The 16,828-nt window shown below is 35.3% G+C and overlaps 1 protein-coding gene across 5 annotated transcripts in view; it reads right to left on the bottom strand.

Annotated features, from left to right (window-relative positions):
* Window positions 1-16,828, bottom strand: part of CSMD1 (CUB and Sushi multiple domains 1) — a 1,084,078-nt gene that overhangs the window by 30,683 nt on the left and 1,036,567 nt on the right. For 4 of the 5 annotated variants that reach the window (XM_032681799.1, XM_032681800.1, XM_032681801.1 and 1 more), the window contains 4 exons: window positions 13,971-14,159; window positions 10,670-10,843; window positions 6,588-6,770; window positions 4,229-4,405 (listed from right to left, as the gene is read on the bottom strand). In XM_032681799.1, the coding sequence (XP_032537690.1) occupies window positions 4,229-4,405; window positions 6,588-6,770; window positions 10,670-10,843; window positions 13,971-14,159 (723 nt within the window). Of the gene's footprint in view, window positions 1-4,228; window positions 4,406-6,587; window positions 6,771-10,669; window positions 10,844-11,755; window positions 11,860-13,970; window positions 14,160-16,828 lie in introns of those variants that run through there. The other variant, XM_032681803.1, reaches the window with a different exon arrangement.

Genomic DNA, 16,828 nt, shown 5'->3' with positions numbered 1-16,828 from the left:
CTGTAATCCCTCTATCCCCCATGTAATCCTACTAGAAGAAAAATTAACTATTTAGAAATTGCAGTAAAAACTTGTGTAATTCCATAATTAACACAGCTCGTCCCCTTCATTAACATGTCCAGCCCCAGATGCCTTTAAAATAGTGTTCTCTTGTTCAATAAACTATTCCAGTTTCCCCATACTGGGATCGTGTTTAGCTTTTATTTTTCAGACCGCCACTAATGGCGCCCAACGTGGGGCTGAGAACCTTCTAACATTTAGAAGATTCCTCAGCCATCGGCTGGCTGGACCAAGGGAAGCAGTACTCCTTGTGTTTCGGTGGTGTGTGCGTAGTCAGAACTGAGAGAAAGCGGAAGACGTGCACGGAAACTTGTCCTCAGCAGGCGGGAACTGCTGAGCGAGCTGACTACGAACTCCGGATTGGGTAATTATTTTAAAGACTTTGTAACATTATAAGTAGGGTACAATGGGGACTCAAATATCTTCTGAACAAAACCACATTTATTTAATCTTAAAACGCGAGTTTAAGCAGCACAGCGCGAAAATTGACGAACAGCCCTTGCAGAACCTGTTGCTGTGGGCCCAGCGTCACACGTCAGAACTGAGCGTTACCAACCTTCTTGATACGCACTTGTGGGACTCGGCAATCGCCCGAAAAAACCTCAGCAGCTGCTGCCCGGGACGAGCCCCAGCCGCCGAGCTGAGCGCACAAGCACATTGCAGCCCGACACACGCTGCCCGGAGAGAGCCGTGTGAGACAGAACCATGGCCACCACCGCTGTAGCCACCCCATGCAGGGTCAGGGTGCGAGCCAGCGCCAGCAAACTGCCGCATTGCCTCGGCAAGTCCCTGTGTCACCGCCCGCTACCGCTCTCAGCAGCAGCAGCCAAGCAGCGGCCATAGGCGCGAGGTCAACACTCCAGAGCAGGTCCCTGAGAAACGGCCACCACCTCCGGCGCCCCAGCAAACAACGAGATCGAGACACCCACGGCGGAAGAAGCAGCAGCGGGACCCGAGCGGGAACCACTCAGAAGGCAGGAGGAACCCGGAACCCGGAAACGAAAGAGGCACCGGGAAAAACAAACACAAACAGCGCACGAGGTATGCAAAAACCGGGGCTATGGAGCGTGGGCGGCGGAGAGGATCCCACAGAGTCCCTGGGGGGCTCCGGGAAAGGTCCGAGGGAGGAAACAGCCCGAGCGGGACCGTCAGCGAAGGAGGGAGCGAGCGGAAGCCCGGGAGCAACAGCACGAGAAAAACCCAGGAACAGTGACCCCGGAGACAAAGGGAGTGGGGCAGACACAAAGCTGCCGACTTCAGCAGTAATCAGAGCAGCAAAAACCCCCTTCCTTGATTTTTTCCTTTTTCTTTGCAGCCTGAACTATGAACTGATCTTTTTTGCAAACCCATTTTGTTTATTAACCTGTTTCAGTTTCACAGTATAAGGCGAACAAAACGCTACCAATGGAGAGATTGTCCCCCTACACCCCGCAAACAAAAAAAAAAAAAAAAAGGGGGGGGAAGCGAAGGAAGCAAAGAACCTTTGCTGAATGAAGATACCCTTCCATAAGTAATAGCCAAAACAGTTTTTAAATGTATGCATAGCTGTATTTTTGAAAATTTTTAAGTCTTTGCAATAACAGTTTTCCCTAAGTCCAACAGCCAAATTAACATAGAAAGACATATATTTACCTTAAAAATAGAAGAAGTATATATTTTATCCTTGAACTATAGGAATGTTTATATGTATTTGAAATTTAAATTGAACATGAAGTAAAATATGATTATGTTTTTACAGGTTATACTATCATCAAAACAGAAAACATAGTTATATTAGTAATCTAAGGGTGAGAAACAAAAAATGCCAATGCATAACCAAAAGACACTGTAAAATGAAACCCAAAGGTATGTTTGTATGATGTGTGTTCGATGGCCATCGAGTATGAATGTGTGAATGTATGCATGCGTGTGAATACATAATAATTAATATGTTCTGATTTATACACAAATGCGCATTACCTCACATATGCACAAACACTCTTAGATAAAAAACAAAACATATCACCCTGAGTTGAATAAAATTTCATTTGCAGAGACATCTTAGGTTAAATAAAAGTTTTCAAAAACAAACACTAAAAAACACTTTCAGTAAAAATCAGGAGCACACGAACCCCGAAGTCATCAAGTTATTAAGTTCGGTTCAAAATCAATTGCCTATAAGTCAATAGGATCTTTAGAGGATAGCTTAAATAAGATTTTATAAGAGTAATTTCTAATAAGAAATAATGGGAATAAGTTAAGTTGTTTAAACAAGTTTTATATTAGTCCAGGGTTATTTAGTTTAGCATTGTTGGGAATTTTTCCTTTCTTGCATTTTGTTCCTTGTTTACTTTTCTATATCCAAAAATGTCTGATAGTCTTTTTGATTGGTTAAATGTTTTTAATGTTAATGCTAAGTTTAAGAAAATAATTTATGTAGCAATATGCAGAATGCCTTAAAACAGCTATGATTCCTTCACATGCCTTTATAGTGCCAAACCTTGTGGCCCAAACTATTCTGTGGCCTTTGTATAATCATACTTTCCATCTCAGGTATATAAAAGGCTGTACATTGCCTTGAAAAAGGAGCCTCCTTGCTAAAATTAATTTCACTTGTGGTATTAAAAGCAAGACTGCAATGTTTCTTGTTAGATCCATTTAAGAACACCTTTGCTTCTAAAATGCAACTATAGAATTTGTTATTACCTCAGTCTGAACTGATACATCAAAGCATTGATAAGTTGCAGAAAAAATAGTAATCAAAGCTTAGATTCCATGTTTAGTTATCATGATAAGTTAAAAGAAAACATTTAAGGTAATATTTGTATTTCCTTGTATTTTGTCTTGCATTGGCAAATGTTTGATCAAAGTTTTTTCTGAGTTTTTTGTTTTTTAGAAAAATAAAAAAAGAAGGGGCAGATGTGGGAGCCCAAACCCAGCTTTCAGCAAAGGAAAACAAGGGCTGACAAAAACCTCGTGATCTGAAGGAGCTGGACCCTTCTCACAAGACCTGTTAAAGTTCTACCTTATGGATCAAGCCTGGCTCCAGCAGAAATCAGAAAGGACTTTTGAGATGATTGTATCAAACCATGTCTAAACCCCTGTAATCCCTCTATCCCCCATGTAATCCTACTAGAAGAAAAATTAACTATTTAGAAATTGCAGTAAAAACTTGTGTAATTCCATAATTAACACAGCTCGTCCCCTTCATTAACATGTCCAGCCCCAGATGCCTTTAAAATAGTGTTCTCTTGTTCAATAAACTATTCCAGTTTCCCCATACTGGGATCGTGTTTAGCTTTTATTTTTCAGACCGCCACTGCTATCTTTCTCTGGCATTTCAATACCATGACCAAATATTGTTTTCCTTTATCAGTAGCCTACCCTGGTGTGCTCTACTGCTACTGTAGTCTGTTAGTGATAATTTAGATACTTTTGGCAGGACTTTTTCTTCCTTCATAGTGGTATCTTTGTCACATTATGCCTAATGGTGGTGGTGCAATGCAATTCAAGCAGAGTTATGAAATTCCTCTTCTTTTTCTTCTTTTTTTTCTTTTTTATGTTTATGACTGTACTGATGTACTGCGAGTCTGGCTTCGTCAGTGAGGCCACTAGCCCTACTTGCCTTGTAGCATTCCTCTGGTCTCCACTCACTTTACCTGATGGAATACCCCAGTCCTGCTGCTCCCTGATTCTTGGTCCTTAACAGGATGGTGATTGATCAACTCTGACTCATTTGGCTTACAATAAAAACTGTCACAGTAATGTATCCAATTCCACAAAATCTAATTTAGAACTACCAGAACTTCATCCTCTGAACCTTCATAAACCACAAGAATAAAAAAGGAAAAAAAAAAGCCAGCAGAAACTATTGAGGAACATCTAAGTAAAATATTATGCTAAAGAATTATACTATATTATAGTTATAGTTATTTTATCAACGTTGACACTCATCAGGTAAACAAATACAATAAAGTTACCTATGTAGCCATCTTAAAAAGATATTTTGGAAACATTTAGCATGTATTAAAAGGGTATGTACCTTGAGATATATAAAAATATTGATGTATTACAAGACAGACCCATGTGGAAAAATGTGTTATACTATCTATCAAAACAATAGTTTTCAGTAGGAAGCCTGGATGACTTATTACATTAAAACTTTAGAAGGAGAAAGTTTCTTTCTGACCTGTGCAGTCTGGAGCAGTGCCAGTCCATGTCCCATTAGCAGTACAATGTCTAGTAGTTAGCCCTGAAGTTTTATAACCTTCCCAGCAGGCATAAATGACTGAACTGGAGAATAATATTCCATCAGTGTATATTATCATACCATTGGCTGGGGTGCCAGGGTTTCCGCAAGATACAGCTGCAAAGAAAAGATTAAAAAAAAACCAGATCAATATTTCAATGAGAGGTGACTAACTGGGAAAAAAAAAAGTAAACAAGAACAACTAGGTTAATAGTTCATCTTTAAAAAAAGCATAGCAAGTTTTACTAGGAAGATATTTAATAGGTATATTCTTGAATGAATTCTTTCTGTTTCTTAATATTATCACTTTACTTGCATTTGTTTCAATTGCTTTTTTTTTCAATTACTGATTCAGATAGTTTGCCCTGCTTGGTCTTCTCCACTCAATACAGTCACTGGAGAGAATAAAGATACAGGACTTTCTGATAGACCTGTACCTCTGTTTTGCCTTTGGGCACATTTTTGTATTCTCTTCCTGTCTTCTGGTATCTCCTCTTTCAATTGTAAACATGCATAAATAGTAAATTATGGTCTTCTTGTCCATCTGTTTTTTAAATCAAGAAATGAAAAGGCATTCTGTGTTGGCTTCCATATCTTTTTGGCATCTGTAGCTATACTTTAAGGCACTAATTATGTTTCAGCTTCATATATCTGAAATTTGACAGTAGTTTACCTTGGTTAGTTTGATTACGTATTGAGTTTTTGGGGAGGCTTAGTGATGGGGTTTTTTCCAGTGGACCAGACAGTCATGAGAAGGATTTAGAACAACATTCCTAACAACTCTGCTCTTGTGAGACCCCACCTGGAGTACTATGTCCCTCTCTGGGCTCCCGGAACAAGGCTTGAACCTGCTGCATGTCCACCAGCTGGATGTCCCTGAGCATAATAGTTATAATCTAATAGTTAGAATATAATACTTATATATTTTATGATTGATTAAAATAAAAATTATTTACTAATTAAAAATTATCCTATCACTTATGTTTGGAATGATACCTAAATGCCTTTGTTTTAATCAAGACTTAGTCACTTTTTATTTATAAGAGTGTCAAATAGCGAAGACAGAAATTCAGTAGGTTGCAACTTGTAGGAATGAAAAGGTATTCTCCTAATCTCATCCTTACTTATACTAAACAGGAAACAGTTGAAGGACTATAGAAAAAAAGGGACTTTCTTCTTTGGTTTGGTTTTGGTTTTGTTTTTTTTTCTGAAAACTGAAGGTTGAAGCAAACAATATAAAAAAGGCTGGAATAAAAGCAGGATTTCAAACTCTGATAATTGCCACTGGCTTCTGCTGTCCTACTATACTTAATATCTTCATGCAAGGGAAGTAGAAAGGATTTTGCAAACTACAATTTTTGCTGAAAATACCGATCCAAATACTAATCCTGTGCACACTGCCATTTTCGTACAGTTATGATGATATCTGCACTGACAGAAGATTAGTCTGTGCTGAAGAATATAATAAAAGGACAATTATTAAATGAGGCTACTGTGATAAAATGCCTAGGTGAAAAAATAAATTAATTTGTTAAAAAGATTTTGTCCTATCTTTCATTTTGTCATTTAGTTTAGGAGAAAACAGATACTACAGAATTCATCAACTCCAATGAATTAGATACATAACTTTTCAAACATTCTTAGAAAGCAAGAAGTCATTATAAAACTGAATTTAAAGTCTTCTATTTCTGCTTTCTGATTCTGAATGCACAACAAAACATTAAAAATTCTTTATTATATTTTTTAATCTTATTTTAAAATGTGATTTTCAGAAATATTCTCTGTTGTATTTCCTCTAAAAAAGAGTTAGCATAAAAATATCTCATTAAAAATTAGTTTAACTTGTGTGGAGAAATATACAATAATTTATACTTAGTTAAGAATACAACTTTATAATTTGGTTAGTACTTAATGCACAGATATTACAAAGAAAGAGAAGATGAAAGTATTTTATGGTTATAAAGCAGATGACAGATTTATTTATCACTCCATTTTCATATTTTCAATCAAAAGCATTCGTTTAATCTTACATTTACCTCTGGTATCTATTATCTATTTTCAGGTTCAATATTGTTTAACTGAAATTATTTTCTCACAAGCTTCTTATATATTCCAAAACTTTATGGTTTGGATTTAGGTTTTCAAGCAAAAAAATGAACTGCTTGCAAACTTTTTTATATTACCTATCCGCAAAGCATTATGAAAGCAATATTTCTGTGTAATTTTTTTCAATCAAAGAATAAAAAGTCAGTAAATGTCATTCACTGGTGTGATAAATACCAGTGGTATCAATACCTACCTTCACATACAGGCTGTATACCTGACCAGGAACCATTAAGCAGGCATGTTCGCTCTGCAGATCCTCTCAGCTGATAACCCATTTCGCATGAGAAACGTAGCAGACTTTTTATTTTGAACTCATCCCCTAGTCTAGACCCATGAGCTGGTACTCCTGGATCATCACAATAACCAGGATTATTTCCTGTCAAATACATCATAATAGAATTACTGTCAGAGACATTATGTGAAAATGCAGTGGCAGGGACAATACTCTCTTGTGAACAGTACTACTAACTGCATTGTTTCTGTTATAATCAGTCCCTTTTTTTCTAGTATAAGGATGTGAAACAAAAGCCAAATTACATGTCTTTTTACCCTACTTCTTATCTCAGACCAATACAGACCTAAACATAGAAGGCCATATAAATAAAAGATGTGAACATGGGAAGCACCTCTGTCACTTTTTGTCAGTTCAACAAATTTCTTGTCTTTTTGACAGAAATTATATTTCTTACACATTGTATTTTACAGTTCAACTTCTGTCCTAGTAATAACTTCTAATAACAAGAATTAGATAACAGCATGAGTGAGGAGAACCATATTCAAGTTTCTTAAGAAATGCATTTGAAATACATATATCCACACTGGCACCTGTTCCTCTACACCTGTCAAGAATGTAAAGGACACCTCATAACTATCCTTATGCTTTAAATTTCTATGTAAATATTGGTTACATATTAAAAAGATAAATAAGGTGCTGCAAGATAGACTTTTTAAAGATGTCTTCATGGGTCTAATGAACCAGCCAACTACTATGTCATATAAAGTGGCTGCTACAGGAAATGATATACAACACAGTTAATGAAGCACGATCTCAGTATCAACAATTTATTATAAATTTTGGCCTAAAATTGTATATCTCCTAAATGCCTTTGTGTCTAAATTGTAGTTCATAGCAACATTATCCTTTTTTCTCCATTTTTAAATTATATGTCTAGACTCAAATTCTATTGAAACTATGGGGTTTGGGTTTTGGTTTTGTTTTTTTTTTTTTTCAAAATCTATGTAAATAATTTAATAGGGTCAAGTCTGTATATTCTTACGTAGGTTTTTCATCAAGGGCATCTCTCTCATATGAAGGACAAAATCATGAACAAGGGAATAACCATAGCAAATCTTTGAGAACACTCAAATAATTAATTTAAAAACTAAAATTTTCCAAAGTCAGAAAATATGATTATGTGTGCATTATAAGGTTTTAATTATAGAAAATATGAGTAGATACAATCATGCTTTCTCATAAAAGGAGGCCAAGACACACTTCCTGAATTCAAGGCTAACTTATGGTCTTTGATTGTGTCAACCTCATTTAGTGCTAGGTTCTTCTAGAATAGATTGTTCTTGTTACTCTGCCCTACAGTATTTGGACCCAGATTTCCTGGTCTAAATACATGCTTGTAAACAGTGTGTCTTGAAGCCAGCTGATACATTCTGTCCACATCTATATGGTAAAACTCACTTTCCAAGACATGGTGGCTGTATCCAAATTGACTGTTGAGAATAATCTCTGGCATACACAAACTTGTGAAGTATTTGCACATTGTTTGAAGGGCTGCTAGGGTTGAAAATATTCTGGGAACAATTCTAAGAGTGTAATGGTCCCAGTGATCAAGTATTAGCTTCTATGACTTGTGCCCTGGCACTGTTAAAGCAGCAGTCCAGAGGTAGCCTCTGGACACTGTCTTCTTCCACTTACTCTAAGACATTACTATTTCACAGACATCTCTGTCTGCTTAAAATGTGTGAAATAACATGGGGACTGTGATTCAGGCTACCACTGTGGCATGTTTACAGCATGAAACAACTATGTGGCACTGCTTTGGCTTGTGAATGGAAAGAAATTGCTCAGGGCAGAATGATCTATGATTCTGAAAAGCTAATGATGTCAGTTTGCTTTGGGACTTTGCTGAGGGAACTATTACAAATTAATAACTATAGATTTATTTTTTACTTGGACACACCTAGTTTTGACTTGGATAAAATTTGAACTGGGACCATGCAATTTTGTAGTCCAAGGGTATAGACAAAGGTAGTTACAGTACTATGAAGGTCTAGACCCTTTTTTATTTAGCAATGTAGAAGGCTACATATCCATTATTGAAAAATGAGTGTGAGTCATCTTAAACAACAATCTCAACTATCGCTTAATTCATAACATACAAACAGGTGACAACAAACCCAGAGATCATATTTATACCATCATAGAACCACCATGCATTCAAACATATATTAATATATCACAAAGAATAAATCCCATGCAGAAACAGACTACAGGTTTTAAACATGCACAAAACCAATTAGAGTTCTCAGCCATCCTGGGCACAATCATTCTTTCACTGACATTATGACAACAAATTATTCATACTGGATTTTGACGGAGTCATCTCTTGAATATCTAACATGGAAAGCGTAGTTAACTTTATAATTCTAAATACCTTAGAGAAATGAGACATTTTTTAGGGTTTTCTTTGGCTGCTTTTTAGATAGTTTTTCTTTGTTGTTTTTTTTTTTTTTATTGAGCTAACAGAGATAGATTTTCATTTTCCTGGGGAATCCCCTTGCTCTCAAGATGGTGTCCCATCATGTTTAAACTTAGAAAATTCAATTCTACATCAGTAACAATATTTTAGTTACACTAGATATATTTTCCCCACCCTAGGAGATGAGTATCATGGTCCTTCATGTTTTCAAAATCTATGAGTCTATAAAAATACTATCATATTTGTGACTGATATCTGAAGAGCCTCAATTATTAGCCATCAAAATTTCCTTCCACCAGCATGAGAATTTTCCTTGTGATAAGAAGTGTTGGATAACAGCATTAGAGGGTTCTGACCTTAAAAATTTTGAAGTCTTGGTGCAATTTCAGATCTGGCATATTATGCTGGATAAAAAGGTGTAAGTGACATAAATGTGGGCTTAAGACAAGTAAGAAAAGCCTTGTGTGAAAACTATATGAATGTCCTGTAGAGACTCCTTTCAGGTCTAGGCATAGATACTAGGAGATCCAGCAGTATGAGAAGACTCTAAACTATTTCCTCCTCAAGCAGCATAGAGCAGAAAAGAAATACTGGTGATTTAAATTCACTTCCTTTCCCCAATATTTCAAATTCTGCTCACCATCCTTCCAGAATCAGCTCATAAACGGACCTTTTTCTATGAACATTTATTTAGAGCTTTTTCAAAGTAATGAATTTAAATAGGTTACACCTATTTAATAGGTGTAACCTATTTAAATCAGGTCAAATCTGAATTGAACTGCATTGAATTGGATCAGCCCAACTCTTGGGCACGTCCAAGAGTTCAAAGGGAATTCTAAGCAAATTGTATAATGAGTAACTATGAACAATTTTCTCACTAGGAAATTTTCTTCTTAAATCAGTCAGGTATTTGTTTTCTTATATATTGAAGCATGTAGACTTGTTTCCCTTACAAAACCTAATAATACACTTTGGATGTCCTCAGTAGCCAACCCTTACCTGAGGTCATCACTTCAACAAAACTGTGAAATGGTTTATGGCTTCTACTAAATTTGCATAGTCTGGGGGAGAATAAACTGTTCCTGTACGTCCTGACAGCACCAAGAACATGCCAGATATTTATAGTATTTGCATGTTGCAACACTAATAAAGTATACTTCTGCAAGTGAAAAGAGGAGCAATATATATGTTTACCATTAGTATCTTTGCTGTGGAGGTTTTTATTCACCATTTTCTGATGTAACAACCTTTGTTTACACAAAATAGTGTTCATAAAAATAAAATTTAATACATTCATCCTTTTTAATCAAAACTCAACCTGGTTTTAAGTACTGGTTTACATGTTCTATACACTGCAGCAGATAAAGGCAGCATTTAGCTAAGGAGTGAATTTGTGAAGTAATGACAAAGAGAATAAGACTATGATGTAGCTGATTGGCCATTGGTGAAATTAAAATATACTTGGAAAATAAATAAATGGCTGACTGTAGCTAAAAACATGTGTGAGAAAAGCTTTATTCATGTGACAAGGTGGCATTCAGATAATGGTTGGTACGTGTACCTGAACAGTGAGGGAGGGTCCCACTCCAGTGGCTATCTTCTTGGCACTCCCTTGTAGAATTTCCTATGAGCCTTCGACCCGCTGTGCAAGAATAATGAACTATGGAGCCATATGTAAATTTGTCTCCTGAAAGAACTGCATTTGCAGGTACCCCAGGATGTCCACAAGAAATGACTAACAAAGGAAAGAGCACAATATTACGGTTTCATGGCACAGAAAAAGAACCTATTATAACCTTCAAATATAAGGCTAGTTCCACACAACATACACTTCTGTCTGGATTTCAGCTCTTTCATATCTTCAGTTTTGCTGTTGCTATAGATTTACTGGTCATTTGTAAGATTAAACACAAAGCTTCGTGTAAAACTTCGTATAGGACTAATCCATCCAGTTCAGACTTTCTCTGAAAATATAGAGCTCTCTTTCCTCATTCATTCCTGTCCTTTCCTACAAATAGTACACATTATTTCAGTTGCAGTTAGGAAAGAATAAACCAAATGTAGTTAATGTTGCAATATGCTAACATATTACAGATATGATAATGGTAAGTAGCTCTATCATATCTATAAAATAACTAGATACAGTTTAAGTAGTATAGTGAAATATAATATTCTGTATTATTACTATAGCAATGGACTATAGCAATGTGTTGCACTAGACAGAGTAGGAGGAAAATGGATTACTGAACATTTTTGTAATTTTTAATCATATTTATGGTTAAGTTAAATATGTAACTTTTGTTTGAGAAAAAAATCAGATAAACAGTTTTGGTACATAATAACTAGCAAACAAGTTCAGATCTGTTATATGAGGAAAAATAAGTCATCTTAAAGTGGACAAGAAATCATATTCTTAATACCTTTTGTATAAAAATTAGGTCATCCAATAACGAAAGAAATAACAAAGAAAAATTTTGCATAGATTTAGTAAACAGTCACATGAACAGGCAGCATTTAAATAGACCATTTGAACTTTAGCAGCTTGATAATTATCTATGATTAAACTATCTTTTTAGAAAAAAAACCCAACTATTTTTCTGGTGACTATTTCTGACAGATATCAAAATTTTCTCTGTTATACCAGATCCCATGATAATGTCAATCTGACTGCACAGTGGATTCTGCCAAGGTTTGTGGTCCTGGCCAGTGCTGTGTGTTTCTCTTGTTTTCCTTGGGTTGGCTTAAGTGCTCCTGTAGCAAACGGTAAACCAAATCAGGAAACTGGTCTGGCTGAACAGTACTCCCGAAGAAAAAAACAGTGTTTCATTTTCAGCCAGGTCAGTTACCTTAATGAGCTTACTTCAGTACCATGGAAGTGCAAGTCCTACCACAATTCTGGAAGGAGCTGCAGTGAGTGATCAGATTTTATGGAATAAAACCACACGTAGGTAATAACCTTAATGTGGGTTTATAATGATTTGTAGTGAGTAGCATGAATTTTTTTCCCAAATTATGAGGAAGAAAAGAAGGATTCATTTTTAAGCAATGACACATGTAGTTATTGCCTTACATATAAAAGAGCAATGTCAGAAATTTCCATTTGTTTACTCTTGAACTAGAATTGTTCAGGGTAAACTGTGTCTACTTTGGGTTCAAAACTTATCTCAACTGCCTCTCCAAGCACTGTGCCCTATCACCAAAATCAATCTTGAAAAAATCACACCTGAAAAAAAGAGATTATTGCTGATAACTTGAAAACCACATCTCTCTTATAGTAGTTGAAAAAGCTCTGAGTGACTTAATCTGTGAATAGATAAAGAGATTTTTCTCTCACCAAGAGCCCTAATCATTTCATTGAATTTTCCTTAGAGGAAAGAAATTTAATTTGTCTCAGTGATACTTAGGGTTCAGATAGTGTTTCAGCCCACCAACAGCAAAGTAGCAAGAGTTAATCCGGTAGGTGATTGAGGAATATAGGCACCTCCCAGGCTCATTTGAAAGTTCCTATGGACTTGATCAATAGTCCCCAGAGAAAGGTCATGAATTCCTATTCTAAAAGGATGGATACTTATGATTTTTTCTTGAGCTCTGTCTATGACTTTTTTGAGCAGAAAGTCATATAAATGCTATCAAACTTCCAAAACACTTGATGTGGAAAGACAGGTAGCTATTCTAGGTGATTTAGATACTCCATCCTCTTTTGCCCCTCACATATGAAGCATCTCTTCACACTGAAACTCCAGTCTTAAAAGTAGGAAGGGATCACTGACAGTTTTGGGCCACGGACTTTCATAATGGTTTTTCTAAGACACAAAAAGTGAGGAATATGCATGCATCAGTCAAATGTTCTTGCCAAGTGAAAAATGTATAAAGCTTTTTTTGTATTTAAAATGCTATATTTTGCCTAATTATTTTACTATTGAAATGTGAATAAACCCATTTTTTCAGGTTATAGCTGTTATTCACAGATATTGAAAGTGCAGATTTTTGCGAGAAACCAAAACAAAACTGCTTGGGTCATGTGAATATTGGATACATAATAGTATGAAGACCAGGCATAACAAAGAAATAAATTCACTAACCTAGTAACATTTATTGCTCTGGTATAAATCCATAAAAATATAATTTTAGTAAAAATCACAATTTGTAAAGCAAAAACTTTAAAATAATCTGATGTGTTTCACATTAAAGTATACTTCAATTTCATTTATTATTTCCTATAATTGCATTGTAAATTAGAAGTCATGTCAGCATATTAATAGTGACCAGAGAAGAAAAATATCGCAATGGAAATTAGTTAGCCAAACTGTTATTCTTTAAAGATCTGCAGCTCACTGAATTGATTATAGGAAACACCAGAAAATTTCCTCCCTCTCTGAGGAAAAAGTGATTGAGGAAGTATGAAGTGATGTTATGAAAAGACTCTCTTGAGCAAAATTTTTCTACACAACATTTCACAGATTTGTTCTCACGCATACACTTCAGTAAGTCTGAAAAAAAAATCATCTGATAGAGGCATTAATGGTCTTAGACTATCAATCTAAATTATAACATACAAATAATAATTTTAGACTTCCCTAGCTGTTTTCAGATATCTTAACAATTCACCAAAAAGGGAAATTAATGTTAACTTTCTGGCATTAGAAATAATATTTCCGCAGTTCCCTGTAAACACATTTTTAATAATGGCAAGTTGCATGATATCTTGTCTTAATGTTTTCTTAGTGAGACACACAATTTGCAATATGTTGATCCTAAAGTTCAATTTTGTTCTTCAACAGATGGTTACACTTTTTTTTGTCTATCATGATTTTAAATCACGCAGCACTCTTTAATACTAATCCAACTGAATGAATACTTACACAAACACTTTGGTAATGATCTATCCCATAATCCATTAGCTTTACAGGTCAGTGCAGATGAGCCCAACAGATAAAAGCCCTTCTTGCAATGGTATGCCACACTTGTTCCATATTTGAAACTTTCAGGATAATTCTGCTGTCCATGCCGAATTGCATTTTCCACAAAGCCAGGATCAGAACAGTTCACCACTGTAGGACAAACAGTATTCATTACTGATGCATAATAGCAATACTGTAAGTGTAACAATTATTTTCATTACTTCACTAGCAGTTCATGACTGTGGTCCATATGATATCCTTTGTGGGGTTTATTTGGCTTAAATATCAGATATGTTGACTCTAAGTAAGTCCTTAGATTTTTTTGCTTTGAAAGTAATACTAAGATTTTACTCCAGTACTTGTAATAGTCTTGGACATACAAGTTCAAAGGGAAATTGGAAGAATATTTTATCATTCTCTTGGTAGGATTATTTTGGTCTTCTATGTAATTTTATGTGAATGAACCCAAATTAAATCAGTATATAGTTTAAATAACATGCTGACATTTTCTTTTTTAATTTCCTGTAATTAAAAAAATTGTTTTCAAGATTAACAAGAACATTTTCTGCTATTAATGTGTATAAAAAATGAAGCTGGTGAAAAATCAAATATTTGATAGTGGAGTGGGAGTGAGAGTAAGCACAAGAAAGCATGAAGTAATTTTTTCACATAGCAGTTAAAAAACATAAAAAATTATGGATTTTTATCATGGCTGTTTAGTTTTTATATAAGTTATATCTAACCTCCCCAGTCATTTGTTTTATACTCTGTTGTGAACATGGAATCATAGAATCATTTAATAGTTTGGGTTGGTGTAGCAATCGAAAATTTGGATACCAGAAAAAGAAACTGCTGAGCCTCAGCAGAAAGCCTTAGCTGGGGAAAAATCCTCTTCATTGACCTCATCTCTGTGGATATTTCCTGCCTTCTCCAGCATTTAAAAAGCACTAGGTATTGCAATGATGTACATAAAGCACTAGTAAGTCATTATCTATACTGATGATGTTCAGTGAAAGAGACTCACCTGTTTGTTTGGGTTTTTTTTTGTTTCTGAGCAGTAGTAAAGCTACAGAGTCTCCTAACTGAAACTACTCCTATTTTGTTTCATGGTGAATTTTATAAAATAATTCACAAGAGAAGTTACATTTAGTTTACATTGTAACAGTTCAGCTTATATTTCATACTACCAACTTTTATTTAAACTTAATGCTGTATCGATTTTATACATAAATCAAATATGTGTAGGTTAAATAAATCTGTTTACACTGAGATTTCATTGACAGAAACAAATAGCTCTTTACCTGCTTATGTTGTTTTCTGTCCCATAAGACAGGAAAAAATGTCTTAAAATCTCACTGCTCTTTGGAACCTGTGAAAAATTTGGATGTGGAAGTCTCCATACTTTGAAGAACTCTGAAAATTCTTAGTTTCTGGGAATTTCTATTACCAAGAGAAAAAGCTTTGTCCTTTTTACATTACACATTCTTTGTTACTGCTTTTTTTCAATGATTACTAATCACTATCAGCTAAGTCTAATTCTTTCACTGGGAATATAACTACCATTCTAGCACAAGGATGCATATGAAAGTCTGTAGAATGTACAGTACACTGACAGGAAGCCTTACCAAAATACTAACCAAGATCCGAATGAGCTCATATGTCTGTATTCACAGTGCAATTCTTTCTTACAGGAAGTAGCACAGTTCCCAGAAGCACCACATGCTGCATCCCAATTAACCCTGTGGCGTAGTGCTGTGTAGATGCCATTGAAAAGCTTCTGTTTTTGAAAGTAGCCCGTATTCTCTGCGTAGTTATAAGTTGCCTTGTAGAAACATATCCCTAAACTCAATTTTTCCACATATGTATATACATTCTGAAGCATTTGAATCTACATCTGTTATCAATGCAAAGTAAAGAATTGCCTGCATTTGTCCTCTGGCATGAGGCCAGTAGACAGTCGCTACGTCTATGCTGTTGTGCTCTGCTACTCTCCAGAGTAGAGAGAATTTCTCTGAACCTCTCATGAGGAATGGTCCTGCTGTCTATATTAACCCCTGAATCATGCTCCAAACAATTCCTATGAATGTGCCACTTGGATCAGACGAAAAACTTGTTGGAGAATCTTCTAAATAAGTAGAGGCAATTAAGCTCCCATGCCAGAGCACTCTTTAGTTTAAAAATACAGATAGATTTAATTTCAAATGCAGAAATGAATATTTAAAAATAATTCCATTTAGCTAAAACTGCTATTATATGGTAATTTGATTCCCAGCTTCACAATAACACAATATCAGCATTGTGATCCATCATATCAAAAGCTGATATTCGGGGTTGTATGGAATATTTGTACTGAACTGTACTCAGCTGCACAGGACTAAACTCAGATCTTCTGAGATCTATGCCCACGTTCTAGTCAGTACATCAATTTTCAATGAAACTGCATATCAAAAAGTAACTGCATCAAAATAACACTTTTCTACTCTACTGATATCTACCTATTTTAGCAACTATACCAGTAAGAGCAGCTCTTTCTTTAAATAATCTCTATATAAGTAAAAAGTATGGAAATGCGTTTTATGACTGTAAAAATCCTCTGGAAAAATAATATGCTCCTACCCCAATAGTCCAAATGTGAATTAATATAATTTATAAATATATCAATCATATTGAAAATTTTTCTGCATTAGATATTTTATCCTGGTGCAACTAGGACTCCTTGCTGTACTCACATAGATCCACAGTATAGGTGCATGTTTAGTAGCCTGTATTTAGTATCATCCACATTTATTTTAGGTCAGGACTGTAGTACTAAAAATTTG

The sequence above is a fragment of the Chiroxiphia lanceolata genome, chromosome 3, assembly GCF_009829145.1.
Source record: "Chiroxiphia lanceolata isolate bChiLan1 chromosome 3, bChiLan1.pri, whole genome shotgun sequence".
Classification (NCBI taxonomy): Eukaryota; Metazoa; Chordata; class Aves; order Passeriformes; family Pipridae; genus Chiroxiphia; species Chiroxiphia lanceolata.
This window is presented reverse-complemented; position numbering and strand designations above follow the sequence as displayed.